The 24,007-nt window shown below is 49.9% G+C and overlaps 1 protein-coding gene across 4 annotated transcripts in view; it reads right to left on the bottom strand.

Moving 5' to 3' along the window:
* The window catches only part of GREB1 (growth regulating estrogen receptor binding 1), a gene marked incomplete at both ends in the record, with an annotated part of 58,148 nt that overhangs the window by 16,312 nt on the left and 17,829 nt on the right, over positions 1-24,007 (bottom strand). The window contains 14 exons of one of the 4 annotated variants that reach the window (XM_080711214.1): positions 1,833-2,443; positions 2,663-2,767; positions 3,904-4,103; positions 4,614-4,729; positions 5,901-6,240; positions 8,569-8,705; positions 13,706-13,898; positions 15,314-15,494; positions 16,183-16,289; positions 17,224-17,359; positions 18,519-18,647; positions 19,904-20,254; positions 21,364-21,549; positions 23,587-23,730. In XM_080711214.1, the coding sequence (XP_080567340.1) occupies positions 1,833-2,443; positions 2,663-2,767; positions 3,904-4,103; positions 4,614-4,729; positions 5,901-6,240; positions 8,569-8,705; positions 13,706-13,898; positions 15,314-15,494; positions 16,183-16,289; positions 17,224-17,359; positions 18,519-18,647; positions 19,904-20,254; positions 21,364-21,549; positions 23,587-23,730 (2,936 nt within the window). Of the gene's footprint in view, positions 1-1,832; positions 2,477-2,662; positions 2,768-3,903; positions 4,104-4,613; positions 4,730-5,900; positions 6,241-8,568; positions 8,706-13,705; positions 13,899-15,313; positions 15,495-16,182; positions 16,381-17,223; positions 17,360-18,518; positions 18,648-19,903; positions 20,255-21,363; positions 21,550-23,586; positions 23,731-24,007 lie in introns of all 4 variants that reach the window. The other 3 variants (XM_080711212.1, XM_080711211.1, XM_080711213.1) reach the window with 3 other exon arrangements.

Genomic DNA, 24,007 nt, shown 5'->3' with positions numbered 1-24,007 from the left:
AGAGACCCTGCCTGGGTGCCAGGCCCCACTGGAACGTCCGCCCCGCCTCCTGCCACTCATCTCCCTGCTGGGTGGCATCATTAAAACCACAGCACCAGGGATGCAAAGACATAGCCCGGTGGTGGACAGACAAGACAGACAGACAACAAGAGCAGGAGACATGCCCACTCCAAATTACCACAGAGGCAATTCCACCTTGGAACCAGCCACCCTGGTCAGGGGACTTTAAAGAGGGAACTGAGCAGGGCATGTAATCCCGGTACTTGGGAGGCTGAGACAGGAGGATCAAAGGGTCGAGGACAGCCTCAGCAAGTCGTGAGACTCTCATCAAACTAATGAGACCCTGTTTCAAAATAAAATTTAAAAAAAATAGAGCCAGGGGTGTAGCTTGGAGGTCGAAAGGCTCTGGGTTCCATCCCCAGTAAACACACATGCACACACACACAGAATTGACATTAAAACATATAAAAGTATAAATGTTTAAACATATAAATCACAGTATCTTTATAAAATCTTGCATAATTGCAAATTCTTGTCCCAATCAATATGTCCAGAGTAAGATAACACAATCCAACGCACAAGACAGGAACATTAACACCTCGTTTGTCTCCTTCTACCCTGAAGAAGGAAGAATGACTCTTCATCTTCTTTCTTCCTGCCTCCTAGAGCCCCCTGGTCCTTTGGCCTAGGCTAGGGCACTGGTGATTAATTTTGATTACAATAAATTAAAGAACTACCCGCGGGCTAGCCCAACTCCTTCCCCACACCCCATTCAGCTATCCCAGGAATATACTTTCGGAATACTGAATCCAATGCCTGACAAGAACTTAGTTAATGTTGAATGAAAATAACTCATCTTAAAAGTTAAAAAAAAAATGTGGCACACAACCAGGCAGAAGCTCCAGAGAAAATATGTAAAATACCTATAATAGACAAAGGATGAAATTTTATCATATATAAAGAGCTCCTACAAATCAACAAGAAAAGATCAAACTGCCTAAAAGGAAAACAAGCAAGAAAAACAAACAAAAAGTCACTGAAAAAGAAGTACCAACTGACAGATATATAAAACTACGTTCAACTTTACTAGAGACAATGATTACTCTTACCTAACAGATAAGAATTCTAAAGATCTGTGGTCTTTCAGTGAGATGGGTGGTAGGAGGCAGTATGTGGGTGTGCAGAAATGGAGGCTCCCTTTTAAGAAATGTTTTCATTTTCCTATTTCTTAAAATTAGAAAAAGTAGAGCCAGGCGTGGTGGCGCACACTTTTAATCCCAGCATTTGGAAGGCTGAGACCGGAGGATCGCGGTTCGCGGACAGCCTCAGCTACTTAGCGAGGCCCTTTGCAACTCAGCGAGACCCGTTTTCAAAATAAAGAATAAAAAATAGGGCTGGGGGTGTAGTTCGGAGGTCAAATGCCCCTGGGTTCCATCCCCAGATCTACAAAAAGAAAGAAAGAAAGAAAGAGAGAGAGAGAGAGAGAGAGAGAGAGAGAGAGAGAGAGAGTAACATGATTATTTTAAACAGTCGAATGATACAGATGGGTAAGAAGGTGAGATATTACAGACGCCATACCTCTTTCTAGGTAATGATTTAGCAGCTAGCCTCTTAAAGGTTTTGTTTTGGTTTTTTAGGCACTTTTTCACATATGTTGTTAGATTTTTTTTCTACTTGATATTAAACTGTACATATGTGTTATTCTGCAAATTAATTTTAACTTAAGGATTTTGGAGAAATTTCACTTGCCATCACGGAAGACCCCAGCATGGGCAAGGCGACCAGAAGAGCGGTCCCCGTCAGCCCAAGCATGCCCTCCGGCACGCACCCACCTGCGGGGGCCCGCTGAGCAGCAGCCTGCGGGGATGGAAGCTGTCCACGCGGCCTTCCGCCCGGTTGCCATAGTCCATGTGGCTGGGCCGGGGCACTGTCCACTGTCGGTAGTAGAGGGACTGCTCCGTGGACGTCATGGTCTTGCTGAGCAGGGGGCGGAAGGAGCTGGCCCACATGACCAACGGGGAGGGCAGGAGGGAGGCAGCCTTGGGCAGGCCGCTGCTGTCGGTGGACATGACCACGTCGTACACCAGCTTGGGCAGGAAGACGATGGGCGGCTGCTGGCAGGCCTTGGCCATGGAGCATCGCGAGGCCTGCGGGACACGTGTGCTGGTGGCAGGCACGGTGGACACGGAGGTTGAGCCCGAGGAGGAGGACAGCTGGGAGGACGAGGTGACTGACAACTGCAGGCTCCGCTGGCCGGTCCAGGAGCTACAGTCAGGTTGAGGGGCGAGCCTGCTGGCCGGTGGCCCCTGGCCCGCTCGGAGCCACTGCTTCTCCCCGGAGCCCCTGCCCTCCTCTGCAGGGCCACAGGGCGGGGGGGATCTGGCCTGCTCTCCTTGCGGGGTCCCAGAGGGCTGAGCTGAGGTCTCACTGCAGAGCGCTGAGCCTAGGGGGAGACACACTTGGTCAGCACCATCTCCTGGCAGCAGGAGCCGCGGGCCTTGCAGTCCAGCCTGGTCTTCAAGGTCTCAGATCCCAAGTTCTTCACTGAGCCTTTCACTCCCCAGTTAAGACTGGAAAGAAGACACTAGAAATGGCCCTATCTTCCTTTTTCCTAAAATCAAAAGCATCCCAGGTGTGTGATGGTTCCTGCACGGAGACTTACCTGAAGCTTTGGAGGAGCGGGAGGAGGACGCCGAGTCTTGGGAGCAGGACCGCTCCCTTTTCACGGGGCTCCTCTTCTCCGAGGCGGAGCCTGCTTCAAAACACACTGAAGATGCACCGGAATCACCATCCCTTACTTACACCCGCCGTGCACAGCCTCTGAAGTGCATTCTGTAGACCTCTCCCCATCCCTTTACCCATCTTCTGTCCCACTACACACACACACACACACAACACACACACACACACACACACCACGCTCTTGGCCAGACTAAACTGACAGTGGAGTTGAGAGGAACAGATGGCTGAAATAAAGAGGTGGGATGGGACAGGCCAGGGAGTGAGCTCATGCCTCCGGCAAAAGGGATGTGGGCCATTTAAGACCAGGGCCGCCATCGTGTTCTGAAAGACGACTACAGCAACCGGGACGCGGGGCGGGCAGGCCCTTCAGTCCCTCAGACAACCTGAAGCTGGAGGGGTTACATACACTCTCCTCACAAGTCAGGAGGCAGAGGAGGAGGGGGACTCTACGTCCGCCTTTCCCCTCTGCCAAGCTCTACAAATGCCAACTTTTTAGCTTATTTTTTCCTGCCACACTGTTGGGTACGACCAAAATCCTTGTACCACGTGTGTCCTGTGAAAAAATACGGCATCATCCGGGCATGGTGACTCACGCCTGTCATCTGAGTACTTGGAAGTTGAGACAGGAGGATTGCAGGTTTGAGGCCAGCCTCTGCAACTTAGTGAGCCCCTGTTTCAAAATAAAAAGAGCTGAGGATTTTGCTTGAAGGTAAAAATGCCCCTGGGTTCAGTTCCCAGCACCATACATCCACGTTCATGTATTCATGTGCGTGTATGTGTATGACATGAGATTTTAAGAGTCTGCAACTGAACTGACTGTTCTCACACATTTCAGTAATGATCAGTAGACAGCTGAGTTGATTCATGCAGAGGGATAAACAAATGTATCTTATTCCACCAACAATCGGGATAAAATATAAACCTGAACCCTAACAAGTGCACTTTTTTTGTCCTACTCTCTAAGAATTCTAGAGCTTGGAAGGACCTACGGGGAGTTTTGCCTTCCAGCACCACCAAATGAGGAGGGGGGGGGGGCAAAATCTGAATGCCACCAGGGCTTTGCAGATTGGAGACGGCCGTGCCTATGAGCATGGGCGGCCTTCAAGACCTGAAGTCCGGGAAGGCGCGCATCAGGACACCGGGCACCACGGGCCGGCTCACCTTCCGCGCCCAGCTCCTCGTCCTCGTTGTCCGTGCTGCTCAGCTTCTCCCCGTCACTCTCCAGGGCCTTGCTCTTGGCCTCTTTCTCCACGGAAACCTCACTGCTCACAAAGTAGGCGGCCAGGCCCAGCTCCTGCTCCAGGGCCGTTCTCACCAGGCAGGAGGAGTTTATTAGACGCAGGTCACAGTACCTCAGGGACCTGGGAGGGCACAGAAGGTGTTGACTCGGACCACACCTGCTTCCTCACGAGCCCCAGGGCTCCTGTGCAGGGAAGAGTTACTGTGAGCACTGTGAGTTTTGCAGGGAGCCTCTGGGGCACCTGCTGTGTGTCGCCCTGAGGGCGTGTAATTGAGCAGCACTGGTGTTCCAGTTACACAAAAGTGCGGCTTGCACCTCAGCCCTAGACACTCCCAGTGATGGAAACCTCAAGAGGCTGCGTGACTTCTCTGAGGTTCTGATGGAAAGGAGCGTGGGCCATCTGTAGGCGCCATCGTGAAGGTTAAATAGACATTTAGGGCATCTAACCCACATTCAGCATGTGTGCTGGGTGCTAAGGGGGTCTGAAGCAATGAGGACCCCTTGGCCTTAGGAGGCCCAAGTGTCCTGAGGGTCACTACCTGGACTTGGGCAGTGGCAGCCCAGCCTGGCCTCCTCCCCAGCTGCAGGCCAGGCAGCTGGTCCTCAGAGATCCCCAGGACCGGGCACCCACCTTGGCAAGGATTCCCCGTGCGGGTCCATCCCACTGAAGATGAGGATGCAGGGCAGGCCCTCCAACTCCAGGTACGTCTGGGGCCTCCATTCCGCATCCTCAATTTTCTGCCACGTCTGCAGATATTAAAAGGAGAGCAAGCCGTGAGGCACGACTTCCCCGCTGGCCAGCTCCAGGGGGACTTTGGCGTCCTTCACTGACCAAGAAGCCCCCGACATACTGCCCGATAGAAAGGGAAGATTTTTTTTTTCTACAGATAAACACACTGTGAGTTCACTGGTTTGATTTGATTTTTACTTAGGTACATGTGTTTGATTCCCGAACACTTCATAAAGCACGAGCTAGGTGCTCCAGAAGCATCTGCTGACTAGTTGGCCCTCTGGGATGAAGGGTATCTCTCAACTATTCCCAGCGTCCCTTACTATATTCATCTAGGTCACTATGCCATGGCCGCCGCCTCCTCTTCTTCCACCTCTTACTCTCCTCCTTCTCTTCTTCCTCCTCCTCCTTCCTTTTCTTTTTTTTTTTTTTTTTTTTTTTGCGGTATAGGGGGTGGAACCCAGGGGCATTCTACCTCTGAGCTACACCCCCAGCCCTATTTTTTATTCTTTACTTTGACACAAGGTCTCACTGAGTTGCAAAGGGCCTAAGTAGCTGAGGCTGTTCATGAACCTGTCTCGGCCTCCCAAATGCTGGGATGACAAGCGTGCGCCACCACGCCCGGCTTTTTTTCTATTTTTGTGGTACTGAGCATTCTGCCTCTGAGTTACACCCAGCCCTATTTTATTTTTATTTATTGGAGGGCCTCACTGAGTTGCTGAGGCTGGCCATGCACCTGTGATCTTCCCGTCTCTGCCTCCCAGTACTAAGACTGCACTGCAGGCGTGTCACTATACCTGGTTCCATTATTCTTCCAATATTCTTCTTCTGACACTTTTGTGTTTACTGCCACTGGAGCCATAGTGAGGGCCTACTACAGGCCTGGCACTGTGCTAGGCCCTCGGGGGCTGAGATGGATGGAGTGAACCCCGCCCCTCCCCCATGCAGCCTGGGGGAGCAGCTAGATGGTGGATCATGGAACTGGGTGTCTGGGATGTCGGCTTGCTGGGGGAAAAAAAAGTCCCTGAGTTCAGCTGCTTGGGTGATAAACACTAGGTAAACAGAGGAAGAAAAATTCACTCTTAGAAAGAAAAGCCTGCCGCAACCCAGAGGGCTGGCACAGGGGGGTGCCACAGGGTGGAAGTTGGGGCGGGGACGCAGCAGAGGAGGGCGGCTGCCGGGGCCCACCTTGAGCCGCTTCACGAAGTGCTTGCCCACGGTGATGCCCGAGCCGGGGTTGCCCAAGATGATCTCGAAGTGCTCCTCCAGGGCCAGCCGCGCCCGCACGTGGGCCAGCCGCTCGTAGGCCACGGCGGCCAGGGACGAGCAGGGCACCCGCAGCAGGACCATGAGCCCGTGGCCGCTGGGGCACTGCTTCGGGGCATTGAGCAGGTTCTGCGCGATCTCCAGGGTCTCCACCGACGTGTGGTTCTTCATCTGCGGAAGGCCGCTCACGGCCATCATGGCGGCCGCGTAGTGCTGCACGAGGACCAGGGTCCTGATCACGGCGCTGTGCAGGCGGGGGAACCTGCGAGGGACGCAAGGAGACCGTGACCCAGGCCGCCCAGGCGGGAGTCCTCAGGGAGGCCCAAGGTGCCCCAGAAGCCAGAGGACAAACTCCTTTGTTTCTTTCCATTGGGAAACAAAAGACTGGGTTTGTCCTTGCTATTCTTTCTTTATTTATTTATTTTTACTTTATTTTTGCAGTCCTGGGGATGAAACCCAGGGGTATTCTACCTCTGAGCAACACCCCCAGCCCTATTTTTTATTCTCTATTTTGAAACGGGGTCTCATTGAGCTGCAAAGGGCCTCACTAAATATCTGAGACTGTCCGCGAACTGCGATCCTCCTGTCTCAGCCTCCCAAATACTGTGATTACAATTCTTTTGTGCTCTCCAGCACTTAGTACTTTGTACCTTGAAATTTTTTATTTTTTATGGTACTGGGGATTAAACCCAGAGGTATTTTACCTCCAAGCTATATCCCAAGCCCATTTTATTTTTATTATAGTATTATTATTATTATTTTTTTTTTTTTTTTTTTTTTTTTTTTTTTTTTGGTGGTACCGGGGTTCCTGGAAGCCCTTCTACCTCCGGGCTACACTCCCACGGGCTACACTCCCAGACCTATTTTTTTATATTTTTATTTGGAAACAGGGTCTCTTAAGCCAGTGCGGCTGGCTTCGAACCTGCTCAATCCTCCTGTCTCCACCTCCCAAGCGCGGGGATTACAAGCTTGCGCCACCACGGCCGGCCCTTTATTATTTTTTTAAACAGGGTTTTTCTGAGTCACTGAGGGTCTCATTAAGCTCCTGAGGCTGGCTTTGATCCTCCTGTCTAGACCTCAAAGCACATTTTGAATGCCTGGACATGACGCATTGGCGAGATAAATGCTCATCCAACATCATCACCAGGTATAGCGAAGGTAGGTAATTCGCTCCAGGTGCCCACTAGCATCAGGAGAACCACCAACACCTCATATGTAAACGCAGCTTCCGCATCCCCAGATTTGGGGGACAATCCACACGGCACCACTGTGTTCATTTCAAGGGCAGTGAGTTCTTAGAAACATGGCTAAGCATAATTTGACTTGACAGATAAATTACTCATCATAACACCTGTGCTCAAACCAAGAACCCCAGCTTTAGCATCAGAGACAGAGGTTACTGCACAAAGGCGGTGGCTGCTCGTGTGACCCCATGTGACCCCACAGCAGCTCCGACCCATGTATCAGAACCGGGCCCCAAGATACCACGGGAGAACCAGGTTCCTGTAGGTCATTGTTTCCCAACAGAAATACATACACTGATGTCCAGTTTATGTGTGATGTCATACATGTTTTCTGGCTGGAACGAGTCCTTAGGTCCATCGTGGCTGTGCCGGCCTGTAGGTTCTTCCAGGGTAGCCAGCTCACTTCTCCTTCCATGGGGATCTCTGACACACGCCTGTGACATCGCCTGCTCCTTCTCCCAGCCCGCCTCCTGTCCTAAGGCCTGCCTCAGTACTCAGTGACCTTGTATACTGTATAAACTAGTGCTGGAGGGCACAGAAGAACAGCGGGGACAGCTGAGCATGGTGGTGCACGCTTGTCATCCCAGCATCTGGGAGGCTGAGACGGGAGGATCGCGGTTCGTGGCCAGCCTCAGCTACTGAGTGAGGCCCTTTGCAATCAGTAAGACCTTGTTTCAAAATAAAGAATAAAAACTAGGAATGGGGTGTAGCTCAGAGGTAGAATGCCCCGAGCCTCAGTTTCCCCACACGTACAGTGAGGTCTCTTGTGACAGAGATCAAAGGCTGACTGAGGTCAGACTGCCTCTGGCCTCTCACTCAGGCCTGTTACTTGCTAGATCTTTGGCCTGAGAAAGTAACAGAGTCCTCCTGAGCCTGTGTCTTCATTTGCGAAATGAGGGCAGTAATAGCAGCCTCTGGCTCAGAGAGGCAGTGAAGACCAAAGCAATATCCGGCAGGGAATAAGCCCTCAACGGATGATACACACTGGAAATTTTTTTTAAATGAAGCCAATTATAATTACCACCCCATTTCCTTTAAACCTAGCGTACCTCCTCTTTTCCTGCCAGCACTGATTTGCAAACATACAGACTCAACATTCCAGTATATTTCTGCCCGTTCTTATCTCTAACGTTGTCTGCAGCAACAGCATGACCAAGGCAAAACTGGCCCAGCATGATTCGAGCACAGAAGAAATTAACCTAAGGGTCCCTAAGGTGGAGTGATGGAGCCCCCAGGTAAAGAGGCTCAGGCACTCCCTTCCTGGTACTCCCCACCTGGCTGCTGCACACACCTCCAGTCACGCCTTAAGCTGAGTGCTACTAAAAACTTCGAAAAGAGACACGTACCTTTTTCCTAATGCAGTGACCATGGCCTCAAAGGAGCTGTCGTATCGGAGCAAGGGGAGGCTGTGTCCCGAAAGGGTGGATTCAATAAACTCCGACAGCCCGAAGTACTTCTTATTTTCATGATACAAATCTACTCCCTAAAACAAAAAAGGGCATCAGTCCACACACACCGCACTCACAGGGAATATCGGCGTGCATGTGCTAGGCCTTTGGATGGCCCCGGCTGGCATCTTGATCAAAACTGTGCTGACTCTGCACTCCTCTATTCTGCAGACCCAGCGCGAACAGCCGCCCCTTCTTTAAGGGTGGTGCGGCCCCATCAGCAGAGAGCTTTGTGGTCGCTTGGCCCCAACGTCTTCACCGGGAAGGAAGTCAGCCTTATTATTATTATTATTATTATTATTATTATTATTATTATTTTAACATGCAGCTTTCCTTGAGAAAATTGTTCTTTCCCACAATTTGAAGCTGGTTTTAGGATTGAGTGAATCAACTCTCTTACAGGCAGTTGCTACTAAAATCAATAGAAATTAAAAAAAAAAAGATCATGTACCTAACCAGTCATATTGACGTAAAATTCCTCCCAAACGAATGTCAGAGTTTCTCAAACTTCAGAGTATCACAAAGTTGGAGGACGTTGTTTAAAATGCTAAGGCGTGAACTCTACTCTCAAATAGAGTGGTTACGCCAGGTCTGGGGAGTGGCACCTGCTTCTCTCCTGGCTCCACCGTGGTCTTAAGCAAGTGTCAACCCCCGTCTCATCCTCCTCACCTGCCCATCTGAAACTTGCCCCACCTGTCACACATACATGCAAGTGTATAAGACACTGAGCCCAGGGCCCGAGGCTTCTGCCACATGAAGAATGGCTGATTCAGAGCCCACAGGAATGAAGCCAAACATCTGTTTTTTTTTAATGCCTCAGATGATTGAGCACTCCAAGGAGAGTCCAGAATTCTATGGTTACCTAGTCCTTGTATAATTAGCCAAAATTCATTACACTTCGATCAAAGCTAATTACACAAAAAATCAAAGTATGGCCATAGCTCTACCACCTTCTACTTATCTTAAAGCCCCCAAAGGCAACCGAGTAGGAGGAATCCCACTGAATCTCTTTATTTACATGCTTTTATTGGTGCACTGTAGCCATACAGAATATGACAAATTCCGTGGCACAACCACTACCACCATCATGGCCTCCCCCAATTTTTTATGATCTTTGCCACCTATCTTTAAACCCACAACCTCTGGTAGCAGAGAGTGACCTCCTTCTGTTTCTCTACTTCTAACATTTTTCACAATGTCATATGTATGGCAGTACATGGATCACGCAGTGTTTCACTATGAAGTCTTTGGTGTTAGCAATAAAGCTTTTAAAATTTATGCACAAGCTGGGTATGGTGGCGCACGCTTGTAATCCCAGCACTCAGGAGGCTGAGACCTGGAAGATCGTGGTTCGCGGACAGCCTCAGCTACTTAGTGAGGCCCTCTGCAACTCAGTGAGACCCAGTTTCAAAATAAAGAATAAAAAATAGGGCAGGGGGTGTAGCTCGGAGGTAGAATGCCCCTGGGTTCCATCCCCAGACCCGCAATAAATACATACATACATACATACATACATACATAAATACATAAATAAATAAATAAATAAAATTTATGTACGAAGAGTTCAGCCTTCTTAGTATCAAGTAATGGATTACCCATTCCATGAACATGACAGACTGTTTGTCCATTCATCCTAGGATAGACATGTTGGTTATGTCCAGCTTAGGACTATATAAAGAATAAATTTTTTGAACATTCAAAAAAAAAAAATCCGGAGACTTCCGGGAAGATGGCGACCAAGAAAAGTGGGGCTTAAGAGTCCCGCTAACAACCAATCTCCATTACCACAAAAAGAGCGCCTTTCATAGCCAGAAAACACCATCACCAGAAAAACAAAAAAACCACCAGGCTCCAGAGAGAAAGCGGACTGAGAACAGAGCTCAGGGCCACAGAGGAGACACACGCGCCCGAGGACGCGGCAGCAGCGCCATACTGCCGGCGGCAGCGGCGAACTCAACGGACGGCTACAGCAAGCCGAGGTGATCCGCTGCGGAACAGCCAGGCGGGATCTTTCGGCGCAGACAGCATTTAAAGCTCCCAGTGGCTGAGCTCAGCACACGCTGCAGGGATTCAGAGTGGAAATCAAAACCAGAGAAGAAAAAATACGCCAGCCTCACGGCCGAGGGTGTGGCAGAGGCGCCATATTGCCACCGGCGGCGGCAGCCGCAGTGAATTCACCGAGTCCAGTACAGCTACATCTGCGTACTCAAGAACAGTGAGTCAAATTGCGGGCCACAGAGGAGAAATCCCAGTATTGTGCCTCCTGGGACTTGACCCAGTGAGGGAGTGGTGGTGGCAGAGATATCACACCATAGGAGAACGTGCAACCTGGCACCCCCCATAGTTTAAAGCAGCTTCTATCGACTCCCTGGGTCGGAGACTCTGTGATACAACCTAGTAAAGGAGTAGTGTGGTCTGAGATAATACAGACTCGAGATCCAGAGCACCTTAAGTGAACCCATAGTGACCCAAGGGAAGAACCCAGAGAAGGCACAAACCTCCGAAATCATGGGAAAGAGGAATAACACTGGAGTAATGAATGTGCACAACCCCACAACATCAGAACCTGATAAAACAGAAAATCAGAGATTTCTAGAAGATCAAATCAGGAAAATAACTGTAGAAATAATAGAGGTGCTTCGAAAAGAACTCAGAGAGAGCCAAAAAGAGATAAAGGATGCAATTAATGAAGTAAAGTCCTCAATTCAAAGCACAAACAACCGATTAGACCACATGGAGAACAGAATCTCGCTCGTAGAAGATGAGCAATCCAAAAATGAATGCATAGTTTCTAATCTAGAAAAAAATATCCAACAGCAGGAATCTGACATTGAAGAAATATGGGCCCACCTTAAGAGAGCTAACCTAAGAATAATTGGAATAGAGGAGGGAAAAGAAAGTGATACCAAAGGGATCAACAATCTCTTCAAGGAAGTAATAGCAGAAAATTTTCCAAATATAGAGCAAGAGGTTGATACACAGATCCAGGAAACTTATAGAACTCCCTTTAGACAGGATCGGAGAAGAGGATCCTCACGCCATATAATTGTCAAAATGACCAATGTGGAAGCCAAGCAGAGAATCTTAAAGGCAACAAAAACAAAGGGCCAAGTGACATTCAGAGGCAAACCAATTAGAATCACTCCAGACTTCCCAAACCAAGTCATGAGAGCCAGAAGGGCTTGGAGTAACATATTCCAAACTCTGAAAGAAAACAACTTCCAGCCAAAAATTTCCTATCCAGCAAAACTTTCTATCAAATTAGATGGAGAAATAAGAAGCTTCCATGACAAACAGAAACTGAAGGAATTTATGTCTTCAAAACCAGCACTAGAGAAAATACTCAAAGAGATTAACTACAAAGAAGAAATAGGTAACACTCACCAGAACCAGAGAAACAAGATTTTCCATCCAACAGACAACTAAGATTGGTTATCTGTGGAGATTCATTATTTATGTTAGTCTTTTACCTATCTCTAAATTGTATTGTTTGCCTTTATTGTTGTTAATTTTTAGGATTTCTAGTTGGAATATTAATATACCTTCAGATATAGCATTTGGAAATATTTTATCCAATTCTATTAGTAACTTTTAACTCTGTTTACATTGTCTTTGGATATACAATATTTTCTTTTATTTTTTAGGGAATTTGTATATTCTTCTGTTGCCTGTGCCATTGAAATCATATCCAAGAAATCACTGCCAATTTCAATGTTGTGAGGTTTTATGACCCAGATTTTCTCCTAAAAGTTTATAGTCTTAAGATTTATATTTAGGTCTTTTATCTATTTTGAGTTACTACTTGAATGTGGGATTAGGTAAGGGTCCAATTTTATTCTTTTCCATGTAATTATTATTTTTCAACATTATTTAGTTAAAAGATTATTATTTCCACCACCAAATGTTCGTGGAAACCTTGTCAAAAATAACTTGACAATATAGGGAAGAATTTAGCTCTAGGCTTGTATTTAACTCCAATGGTCTATATATCTGCCTTTAGAACAGTACTACACTGTTTCAATTATTGTAGCTTTATATGGTTTGAAATCAGAAAATATATATCTGCTAGCTTTGTTCTTTTTCAAGATCGTTTTGGGTATCTAGAATTCATATTCCATATTAGGATAGATTTTTTTTCTGAAAAATAAATATATAAATATATGATAGTTTCACCTAAAAAAACAGAAAAAAATATGCTCTGGTAAGAAAGAAAGCAAAAAGAAATATTGAAATGTTATCTTTAAATCATCAAACGCTTGGTATCAGACAATGAAACTGTTATGTGAGATTATCATTTTGAATTATGGATAAATTGCTATAATACTAGATGTCAACCACTAAGCCAAGCATGGGAAGGAGGGATGGGGAGAGAATGGGGTGGGGATCAGGTGGGGGCTGACTGGGCGATGTGTGCATGTATGTCTACAAAAGTTTGTATCCCACTATGATGTATGAATACAGTGCACCAATAAAATAAAATTTAAAAAAAAGAAAAAAAAAAAACAAAAAAAAAAAAATCCAAACACCCAGAATTCTTAAACTACCAGAATTGTTTTTGTCTTCCGCTTTAATGAGAGAATGGCATCTTTGATGAGAAACTTAAGCAAAACTCACCAGGCTTGAAGATGTGTGTTCAGTTTAAGGAAGATTTTGAACCTGGTTATAAGCAGATGCAGAGATAGGAAAAACGGGGTGATGTCTAAGGCCGCTAGTTACAGGTGGCGTTACTCTGCCCCAGATCCCCACAGCCTCCCTGGGACTCGGCCCTCAGCATCTTAATCCAATGCCATGAACACCAGTGTCTGTAATCCTGCTCCAATCTTGGAGAGCTTCAGTGGTCACAGGAGAAAACCTCAAGCCACTGTACTCTTTCACACATTCTAACCAAGATGGAGACCCCAACCGATGGATTTCAGAAGATCCAAAGAGCATGAACCCACTCTCCACCCCACAACCACGCTGGTCAAGATTTTTGCTAAACATTCTCTCTCCGGTCTTAAGCATCCTGGCTACACCAAAGCCCGGCAGTACTCACATTACCGTAGGAGACAGGCCAGTGGATCTCATTGTAGGGGCTTATCAGGGTGTGTTGGGTCTGCAGTGCATACGGGAAGGAGGTCACGTGAAGGGTCACGATGTTGGGGGCTTCCTTCACCTCCCGACAGTTGAGCAATCTGTCCACCAGTCCCACGGACGGGTCACTTTGAGAATAGACATTATGAGCAGCACTGTGAGGACAGAAAAGGAGAAGCAGCCATCAGTAGAATTACCGAACTATTTTACAGCTTTATAAGCATCAACAGAGGTATAACTAACCCCTGCCTCTACCTACACGTAAGCATATGGCTTCACCCAGTACTAGGAAAAGAAAGAAAGTAATGGTACCCAGTACTAGGAAAAGAAAGAAAGTAATGGCTGAACTTTGGGTGCCCATCAGGACCTCCCTTGATACTTATGAAAAATCTGATGGTGCGGACACCGTAGAGTATGTTTCACAAGTGCACGACCGTTTGCTCTTCTAGAACAGAAACTGCTCAATGAACCGGATTTTCTCCTTTGGCTCATTTCGACTATCCAGGCCTCCTTAGAGAGATGGTGGTAATACAGACAAGAAAGGAAGGAGCTCATGAAGCGGATGGGCCTCCTAAAGCCCTCCCCTCTTCAAATTCCCCAGAGGATACATAATAACAGAGTCTATCCCGAATGTAGAAGGCAGCACTCAAGCAATGGGAAGCTTTTTGGGGTGAAGACACAGGCCCAGCTCAATCTTTCTGTCTGAGGCAACTGGCCTCTGCATTCTCCAGGGGAGAGAGAAATAAAATCTAGGCTTTATCTTGTGGGTGGCAGGAAGCCACTCAGAAACCTATCCCCAGAATGCAGTCTCAAGATCGCTTTTTTCTCTAATTTCAGAATGTTGCAATTCCTCCAAACTCATACACAGACCGGAGAAGGCACACCCTTTACTATGTGATCCTTCGGGGCCTGGCCAACCCTAAGCATCTACAAATGTGTGAGAAAAAGCCCTGCTCTGTGCCCTGGCCCAGAAGCCGCTTTCCTTCCTCATCTATATCAGGGGCAACACCTAATTACACATCCCCAAGGCCAGTCCCCCAAACAAGATTCATCTTGGTGAACACCCGGCTGATTCTGCAGACTCCTGGCTGACCTATGTGAAAGTTACCTCAGTAGACATTCTTTTGGGTTGAGTAAGGTAGGATCCCAGGAAAGGAAGGAATCAGCGCTGTCCTGTGGTCTTGGAGCTGACGGGCTGGGTTGGGCGACATTTCCGTGAGGGGCCCCACCCTGGCACATACCACTTGCTGACTGTCAGACTGTGATTCCCAGGCCTTGGCTCCAGCAGGCTCTGCCACCAGCACCCCTGACTCCACCCTGACTCTTTTGTCAGGCAGTGTGACAAAAAGAAAAGCCCACTGCTTTTCTTCTCCATCAAATGTAAGAGGTCACACTGGGTGACCCTGGAGGTGACACCTAGCTCTAAGATTCTAGAAAGTATCTGTGGCACTGGCTCACAAATCTAAGCCCCAGCATCGTCTATCCTTCCAACACTTGTGCCCTCAGCCCCAAATGCCATCCGTATTTTGACATAGGAACATGTCAGCTGTCAGAGACCAGTAGGCCTAACCTCACAAGACCCCAGTGGGCGTGGTCATGAATCAGGACAAACAGCGTATGCGGGTTCTGGAAGGAGTTTTGCAAAAAGGCCTTAAATTTTGTCTGCGCCTCTGCGTCAAGTTTCAGGATGTACTGTTCCACTCTCTGCTTGGTCACGGGCTCCTTTTCCAAGCCAAGCTCCAATAAAACACCTGCAACATAGTGAATATGTCAGTGACTACGAACAGTGCCACCGGTCCACTCCTGATACCTGACGACCACCTGCAAGCAGGCACAGAGCGGGCCCAGAGGCTGCGGCGGTGCATGACGAAGCGCTGCAGGCAGGAGGCTCCCGTCTTGTGACTGTGCAGAACAGAATCTGGGCAAAGGCCTGGCTCTGTGCACGGAGCCCACTTAGGGCACCAGAAAAGCAGGCTTCAGGAAGTAGCTATTCCAAGCAGAGTAAGACAAGAGGGAAGGGAAAGAAAGATGCAACTACCCAGAAAACCCACTTCTGAGTCTGACTGCAAGAGCTCCACATTATGCCACTAAAGTGTGACTCTGAGAGTTAAGACATAGGCTCTCCTTGTTCCCCACATTCAAATACAATATCCTCAAAAGCACAGGGCAGACACAGGAACCGGCAGCCTGCTATCAACCCATGCTTAGGTCGCTGCCCCTCCCCAACCATGCAGCAAAAGTTCACATCTTGGTTCTACCCCCAACAGATACTAAAATGTGGGGTGAGCCACTGTCTCTGGGCATCCATAAAATGGGAGCAGTGACGCTTGCTCCACATCCTCAGTAGCAAAGGATGGTGCACAGATCCTGTCGTGAATTGAGGTAGATAAATCTGGCCCATGTAGACCTCACAACTGTAGTCCCCAAAAGGCCCCGTACCTGAATGCCACACACGGAACAGGGTCTGCTGGTAGGTCACTTCCGATGGCGGTATGCAAATTAGAAAGTCCACCTTCTCGAAGGATCCCAGGTCCAGATTTTGGGTGCTGGAATCGGCGATTGAGCACAGGTGTGACAGGAGCTTCTGCGCCACTGCGAGCTGGAAGGGCCGGACACCGTGCGACTCCAGACAGTAACCTGCGGGCAGAGCCGCAGACACAGGTGAGCGGAGAGGCGCAACCACTGCCGGGCCTGTGGGCTACTGACCCAAAGTGAGCCCAGCCATGGATGAAACGGCCAGGGGAAGAGGGAGCTCACAGCCGCAGGTGCCCGCCCTCAGCTGGGTGCTGGTATCATCAAGGCATCCTTCTTCCTTTATTAATAAGGATAAATCATGCTCCAGGAAAACAAAGAAGGAAAAATGTCACACTGCCTGAAGGGGGCAGTGAGGTATTCCAGGGTAGGGACACTGAGACGGGAATCTGGAGGAAGTCCGAAGGCTCCCAAGAGGAAAGAAACTATCATAGTGCCTCAGAAGTTCACGTGAATATGAAATTCCATCAGTGTGCTTATAAGTAGGAATCAGCACAGAGAGACTACTGTGTCAGGACACGCAAGCGCTCCTGTGCAATTTCAAGGGGAAAGGAGGCTGTTATCTTTGAACACCAAATCAGGTGTCAGGTGTGTGTGTGTGTGTGTGTGTGTGTGTGTGTGTGTACATGTGGACTGGGGATTGAACCCAGAGGCATTCTATCTCTAAGCTAAACTCCCAGCCCAGGTTTTAAATTTCTTATTTGGAAACCGGGTCTCACTAGGTTGCGGAGGGCCTCACTAAGTAGCTGACACTGGCTTCGAACCTACAATTCCCCCGTCTCAGCCTCCCAAATACTGGGCTTACAGGCGTGTGCCGCGAGCCCGGCTTCGGGTCTACTTTGAAGCAAGAAGCTGCTGGGTCCTCTGGGAGTGCCTCAGGGCTGCCTCCCAGTCAGTGATCACACCCCTCCCTCCAGCACCTCCGTACACCTGCGCCCCTCCCTCCACCACTCACTTGTGCACACAGGTGCTCCGCTGACATCCAGGGCCGCTGCTTTAGTGACGGAGGAGGCAGTGAGTGAAGAGGAGCTACAGCCCTGACTCTCTTGATGAAATTTGTCCAGCAAAATGTCAATGTCACCATCTGCCCCAAACAGAGAACAAACAGGAATGGGCTTTCCATCTCAGTGAAATACAGCATGCCCCTCTGGACCAGACACGCAGTAACTGGTCGCCCCCAGGCCTTGCGTGAAGGGGATAAAGAAGGTGTGGCTGTCCTTCAGGGGCGGGCTACATTCCCAGCCTGAGTTCCATCATAGCACGGCAGGTGTCTGGGCAGAGTAAGAGGGAGGTACTAAAGGACATGGAGGAAAGGTCCTGAGCCGATTCTGGAAAAGGGCGGGACCTTGAAGCCCTCTAGCAGGACATAAGAGCTGGGTTCTGAGGGGCAGGAGGGCGCTGGCAGCACAGGACACAGAACTCAGGGTGAAGAGCCCTCTGGGAAAAGGCCGCAGGCAATTCAGGGGGGCAGGGAGAGGACTCTAGAGACAGAAGCACAAGTGCCCATCCCACCCCCCCAGTGCTACACAAGTGCCCATCCCACCCCCCAGTGCTACACAAGCCCATCTCACCCCCCAGTGCTCTACACAAGCGCCCATCCCACCCCCCAGTGCTACACAAGCCCATCCTACCCCCCCAGTGCTACACAAGCGCCCATCCCACCCCCCAGTGCTACACAAGTGCCCATCCAAGCCCCCAGTGCTCTACACAAGCCCAACCCCCCCCAGTGCTACACAAGCACCCATCCCACCCCCCCAGTGCTCTACACAAGCGCCCATCCCACCCCCCAGTGCTACACAAGCTCATCCCACCCCCCAGTGCTACACAAGCCCATCCTACCCCCCCAGTGCTACACAAGCGCCCATCCCACCCCCCCAGTGCTACACAAGCGCCCATCCTACCCCCCAGTGCTCTACACAAGCGCCAATCCCACCCCCCAGTGCTACACAAGCGCCCATCCTACCCCCCAGTGCTCTACACAAGCGCCCATCCCAGCCCCCCAGTGCTCTACACAAGCGCCCATCCCACCCCCACCACGCTGTACGCCGAAGCAAGGAGTGGCAGCCAACCAAAAACCGCAGCCAACATGCAAGAAAAGGAAAGGTCACCAACACTGGTGTGCAGAGTGGGGGCCACTGCACCCCAAGCTCAGCCTCAGCATGTCGCAGGCCAATGGGACATGACCTTCCCCTTGGTGTTTATTTCTGTGTTCAAGGTGTTCACCTGCCTCGGGACCAGCCTACCTGGACAGAGAGTGCTGAAAAAGGCCCCCAAGGAGTCCACTTTCCCCGTGACCAGCTCATAATGGACTTCTCTCTGGTACTCTGCTGGGCTTAGGAGGCTCTCAGAAAGAATCCGGGCTTGGTATTTTCCTGTAAAGCAAACAGCAGCTGCCAGTGGGCCTCTACTGGGAATCGCAGATTGGGTCTCTCTGTCACCGCCAAGACCGCACACACCTGGCAAAGACCAGGTGTTGCTGTTTGTTACGTAATCAGTGACGCACACCATCCTGTCCCGATCAACAGAATAATCTGAGGGACAAAAAGGCTACGGTGGCTTAGAGGTGTGACACCCCTGGGTGTGAGCATCTCCCGGCTCACCGGCTGTGGAACCCTGGACCAGCTCCAGCAGCCTCTGTCTCCCAGGCATGCTGTAAGGCAACGCAAGACAAGGTGCTGGACAGGCAGAGACTCCAGGTCTGACGCTGGATATCCTATTCAAATCCAGGTAGGGAATTCATGACAGTTTAGCATCAAAGAATGCTAAAGGCAAACGACACACCGCATAGGGACAGTATACAACTTGGAGGTAAATTAAAAAAGAGAAAAATTAATTTTAGGCTGAGCTGGGCATGGTGGCGCATGCCTGTAATCCCAGTACTTGGGAGGCTGAGACAGGAGGATCCCAGGTTTAAGGGCAGCCTCAGCAAGTAATGAGACTCTCACTAACTCAGTAAGACTCTATTTTCAAAATATAAATAAAATAGGACTGGAGGTATAGCTCAGAGGTAGAATGCCCTTGGGTTCAGTCCCCAATACCACAAAAAAAAAAAGAGAAAAACTTAGGCTGAATATATTCAAGACCTATAACCAGTTAAATAGCCCAAAGAAGCTTATGTGTGTGTGTGTGATGTCTGCCTCCCCAGCCAGAGCCTTCCCTCCAGGAACATGCTGTGGATTCCCCGCCCCTGCACATAGTAGGATTTTGGTGGATGTTTTTATACTGAATTATCAAGGGGGCTCACTATCCCCCACAACATAGTAAGGCCATTGCTTCTTATCTCCCTTTGATCCTTAAGGAAACTGAGGGCCAGGATCTTGGTGCACATGACCAGCCACAGTGCCCTGCACTTGGAAAAACGAGATTTTCAACCAGGTCTGTCCAGACTCAGGTTAGCCCCAGTCTCTCTAGAAGAGGGAGCTGCTCACCGGACCGTGGGGAACAGAATGGCGGTAACTAAGCACATCACCGGGGCTGGAGCGGGCACCGGGCTGCCTTCCCAAGCTGCTACCCAGTAGACCACAGGTACCGCCTGGTTCTGTAAACTGGGTCCCCCAGGCGCCATAGAGAGGGCCTGGGACATCGACACCATGCTGGCATCCCACTAGCCAGAGCTGGCGGAGCTCACCTGTGACAGCAATGCAGGAGTCGATGGCGGTGTTCCGGCAGGCGCAGATGATGACCACATAGTTGGTCTTGGCGAGTTTGCCCTCGATGAGCAGCCGGAACATCTCGGAGAGGCCCTCTGCCAGGGAGTAGCTACACTCGATGATGTGCACGCTGTCGTTGCAGGAGCTGGCGGCCAGGCCGGCCAACCAGGGTAGCTGCGCAGACGTCACGGGCGCCGCAGCGCCGGGCACGGGCGGGAAGGGCTGCGGAGGCGCCTGTTGGTACTGCCGGATCTCGGACAGGTGCGATTCACGCCAGGAGCGCAGGAAGATCTGCTCCAGGTCCTCCATCAAAGGCACCTGGTCAGCCGCTGCGGCAGAAGGCGTGGGGAGGCGTCAGCGCCTGTCTAGCAAGGTGCAGGGGCCGCTGACACCAGCGCAGCAGAACAATGGGACCGTGCACCCATGCTCACTCAGAAGATGCAACCTGGACTGGTACTGTGCCATAATCACCCAGAGCTAGTATGGGAGGACAGGCAACCTCTCTCCAGCCCACACTTCATCTGCTCTCCCTCCTACCTGGTGGACCTCACCTGCCCTCTCTCGTTAGCACCTCAAAAGGCTGCTCCTTTTCACAGCCCAGGTCTCTACTCAGAGCCTTCTTTTTTTGGGATTTTTTTTTTTTTTTTAGATTTTGCTGTACTGAGAATGGAATGCAGGGGCATTCTACCTCCAAGCTAAATCTCCAGCCTTTTTTTTTTTTTTTTTACTTTATTTTAAAACAGGGTCTCAGCCAGGCGTGGTGGTGCATGCTTGTAATCCCAGCATTCAGGAGGCTGAGAACTGAAGGATCGCGTTTCGTGGACAGCCTCAGCTACTTAGTGAAGCCTTCTGCAACTCAGTGAGACCTGGTTTCAAAATAAAGAATAAAAATTAGGGCAGGGGGTATAGCTTGGGGGTCAAAAGCCCCTGGGTTCCATCCCCAGGCCCTAAAAAAAAAAAAAAAAAAAAAAAAACAGGATCTCACCAAATTGCAAAGGGCCTCACTAAGCAGTAGCTGAGGCTGTCCGCGAAACATGATCCTCCTGTCTCAGCCTCCTGAATGCTGGGATTACAAGTGCACACCGGTGACTTTAAATCGATCCCCACACCTGTCTTCACCTGGCCGCCGTCCATTTGCTTCTCCCCTCTCTTTGGCTAGAATGGTTTTCTTACGGGAAGTGTCTGTCTTACCTCCTGTTTCACCCCTGTGCCTGGGTTAGCAGGTGAGTGGTGTCTCTACTGATTCCAACCATCTCTCACCCCTCTGTGTGGTGACCACCTCAGGGGCCCCTTGCTGTCCTCCCCCTAGGGCTATAACACGTCCCTGTGTTTTATCTCCAGCTGCCCGAGTGGGTCCTCACGATGAGGTGTGTGTCCAGGCCCGCGACAGCTCCCCACTTGGCGGTCACCCCTGTGGATGGTGGACGACGGGGCTCACCCAGCTGGACGAGGTAGTAGACGGTGAGCAGAAGCTGCATCTCCTCGGAGATGGGCTGTATGGTGGAGGCGCCACACTGCTCGTATGCCCTGGAGATGGACTGGGCGTTCTGGTAGCACGTGTACAGCAGCGGGCTGACCACCACATCATTCAGGTTCCCGCAGAGGTAAGGGAAGTTCCCGTGGCCTGCAGGGGGGAGAACGCGGATGGTCAGCAGTGGCCTCAGGCACGGCTTCGGGCCCCATGCATTCTCAGATTGAGCAGGACCGGTGAGCTGTGCCCTGGGTCGCTTAAGTGCCTTGTCTGGGAAATCCCAGGCTGCTCGTCCTTGTTGATCCAGCTGCGCTGCCCTCTCAGGACTCAGAATGACAGGGTTGTGACCTTTTATGACCAAGTGGGGCTGAAGCATTTGCTTGTTCATTTTGTCCAGTCCCCTGTGTTACAGGTGAGCAAACTCAAGCACAGAGAGAAATAGCACACCCAGAACCAGTGGCCATCAGCGATGTCGCCCCTTGGCAGTGACCGCAGAGCCCCTCAGTGAGCAGCCCTGCCAGGGCTCAGGCAGGCATGGTTGTTGGCCCTGGTCCTTAACACCAGGCCTGTGCCTCCAGGGCTCTCTGACTGGTGGAGTTAGCAAAATGTCTGCCTGGAGCTGGGTTGCTGGGCCAGGGACCACATTTGGGTAGACAGGTGACATAAAGAGTTACTATAACCCAGGCGTGGTGGCGCACACTTGTAATCCCAGCATTTGGGAGGCTGAGACAGGAGGATCGCAGTTCGTGGACAGCCTCAGCTACTACTTAGGCCCTTTGCAACTCAGTGAAACCCTATCTCAAAATAAAGACTAAAAGTAGGACTGGGGGTGTAGCTCGGAGGTCGAATGCTTCTAGATTCCATCCCCAGTACAGCAAAAATAAAAAATAAAAAAGGAGTTACTATAAAAGAAAGGATGCGACACTGGTCATAAAAGAGGCCTGGAGAAGCTACAGGAGCCATATGATGGGGAGACGAACATGACTTTGTAAAGGATGTGCCAGGCTGGTCCTGAAGCCAAGCGGTGGGGTCAGGACTTCACAGAGAGAGTCACAGATTAACACAAGACAGTGGCAGGAACCAGCATCAGAGAGAAAGAGGAAGAAAGTCTAGGCTGGGATGGTTAAGTGTCTGCGAGCTCCCTGCTCTGGCTCTGGCTCAGGGAGGATGCGTGTGGATTTCCGCCCAGGCCTCTGAGCCTGCACACAGGTAACACCGTGCAAAGAATTCGTAGCAGGACCAAGAACCATCTGCATTTCAGTGAGACAGCAGGCCTAGAGGACACGCCCAATCACTGGCCCAGCATCCTGCCCGGACACAACCCAGATTCCAGCCACCTCTCGAATATCATGGTCACTTTTTGTTCTTGGTTTAGGAGGGAATTATTTGTTTCTTTTAAAAAAAGAAAAAAAATTCTTTCTTAATAGATAGTAGGCTGTCTCTCACACTTTCCTACCAGGCCTCCACCATTCCTACAAGCATGAGACCAAGTGCACTATTAAGGACACAAATTGTGTGTGTGTGTGTGTGTGTGTGTGTGTGTGTGTGTGTGTGTGTGTCTACAGGCATTGTACTGCCATGGACCATCAGCAAGTGAGTCCTGCTAGAGCCTCCTGCAGTTTCCCATCTCGAGGTCTACTGACTTCACAGAGTAGGGGTTTCCTTAGTTGAGCAAAATCCTACCTCTATCTAGTACCCAACACCCATTCCACAAAACCTATCAAAGCGGATTTTGTTTAAAGCGCCTATGGCCACCTTTGTCCAAAGTCACATTACTTATTCAAAAAGTGCTGTAGCTTCAGGTGACAACAGGACAATAGGGCCAGGACTCCCTGAAGCCAGGGACTACTGTGTCTGTCTTCCAGTCCTCATGTGTGGTACCATGGTGAGACTCAGGGAAGCCAAGGGAGTTAGCGATAGAAAGAACAAATGAACAAGCAAAGCAAAGGGATAAAACCCTGCAATGGAAAACTGACAGGCTCTGCAGTTCTCAACATGTGACCAGGGGCTAAACTAGTGGCGGGTTCCGCTTTGCTCACACACTGCCCTGGAAGGAGTGGTCGCTTTGTCTCAGGAAGACATGCTTGGAGTAGCTTGGGATGAGACCACAGTTCTGCCTGGTTCTGGCTACTTCCTGCAGGCTCTCCAGTCTCCACAGTTGGGGGCGGGGGGCGGCACTGCTGCACTTACCTTTAAATATCACTGGCTTGGCCTTGCATATTTTCAGTAAGTTGTCAGGAACAGACACTGGTTCTCCAGAGGCCACCACAGGAAAGGTGACTGGAGCAGGTCCTACCACGCCAACTGGAGGCACACAGGACACGCCTGCACTTTCTAGGAATACGCCAAGAGCATTAGAAAAACATATCAGAAGAGGTACCCATAGCAAACTGCTAGCAACTGACTCAAACCCCGCCAACAGGAGCATCAGCACCTTAAACCCATTCCATCCCCTTTCCCACCAAGAGGCTCAGTCCCCTCCTCTTTAATACCCCTGCCCAAGGAGCGACCATGAAGCTGCCTTTTGAACCTATCTGAAATCAGGAACTATTCTATGGGACCCTAGACCCTAGACTTTGTCAAACGACTGACATATAAAAAGAGAGACTTA

This window comes from Muscardinus avellanarius (genome assembly GCF_963383645.1).
Source record: "Muscardinus avellanarius genome assembly, chromosome: 15".
Classification (NCBI taxonomy): domain Eukaryota; kingdom Metazoa; phylum Chordata; class Mammalia; order Rodentia; family Gliridae; genus Muscardinus; species Muscardinus avellanarius.
The sequence above is the reverse complement of the archived record's forward strand: the minus strand, read 5'-3'. Positions and strand labels throughout refer to the sequence as shown.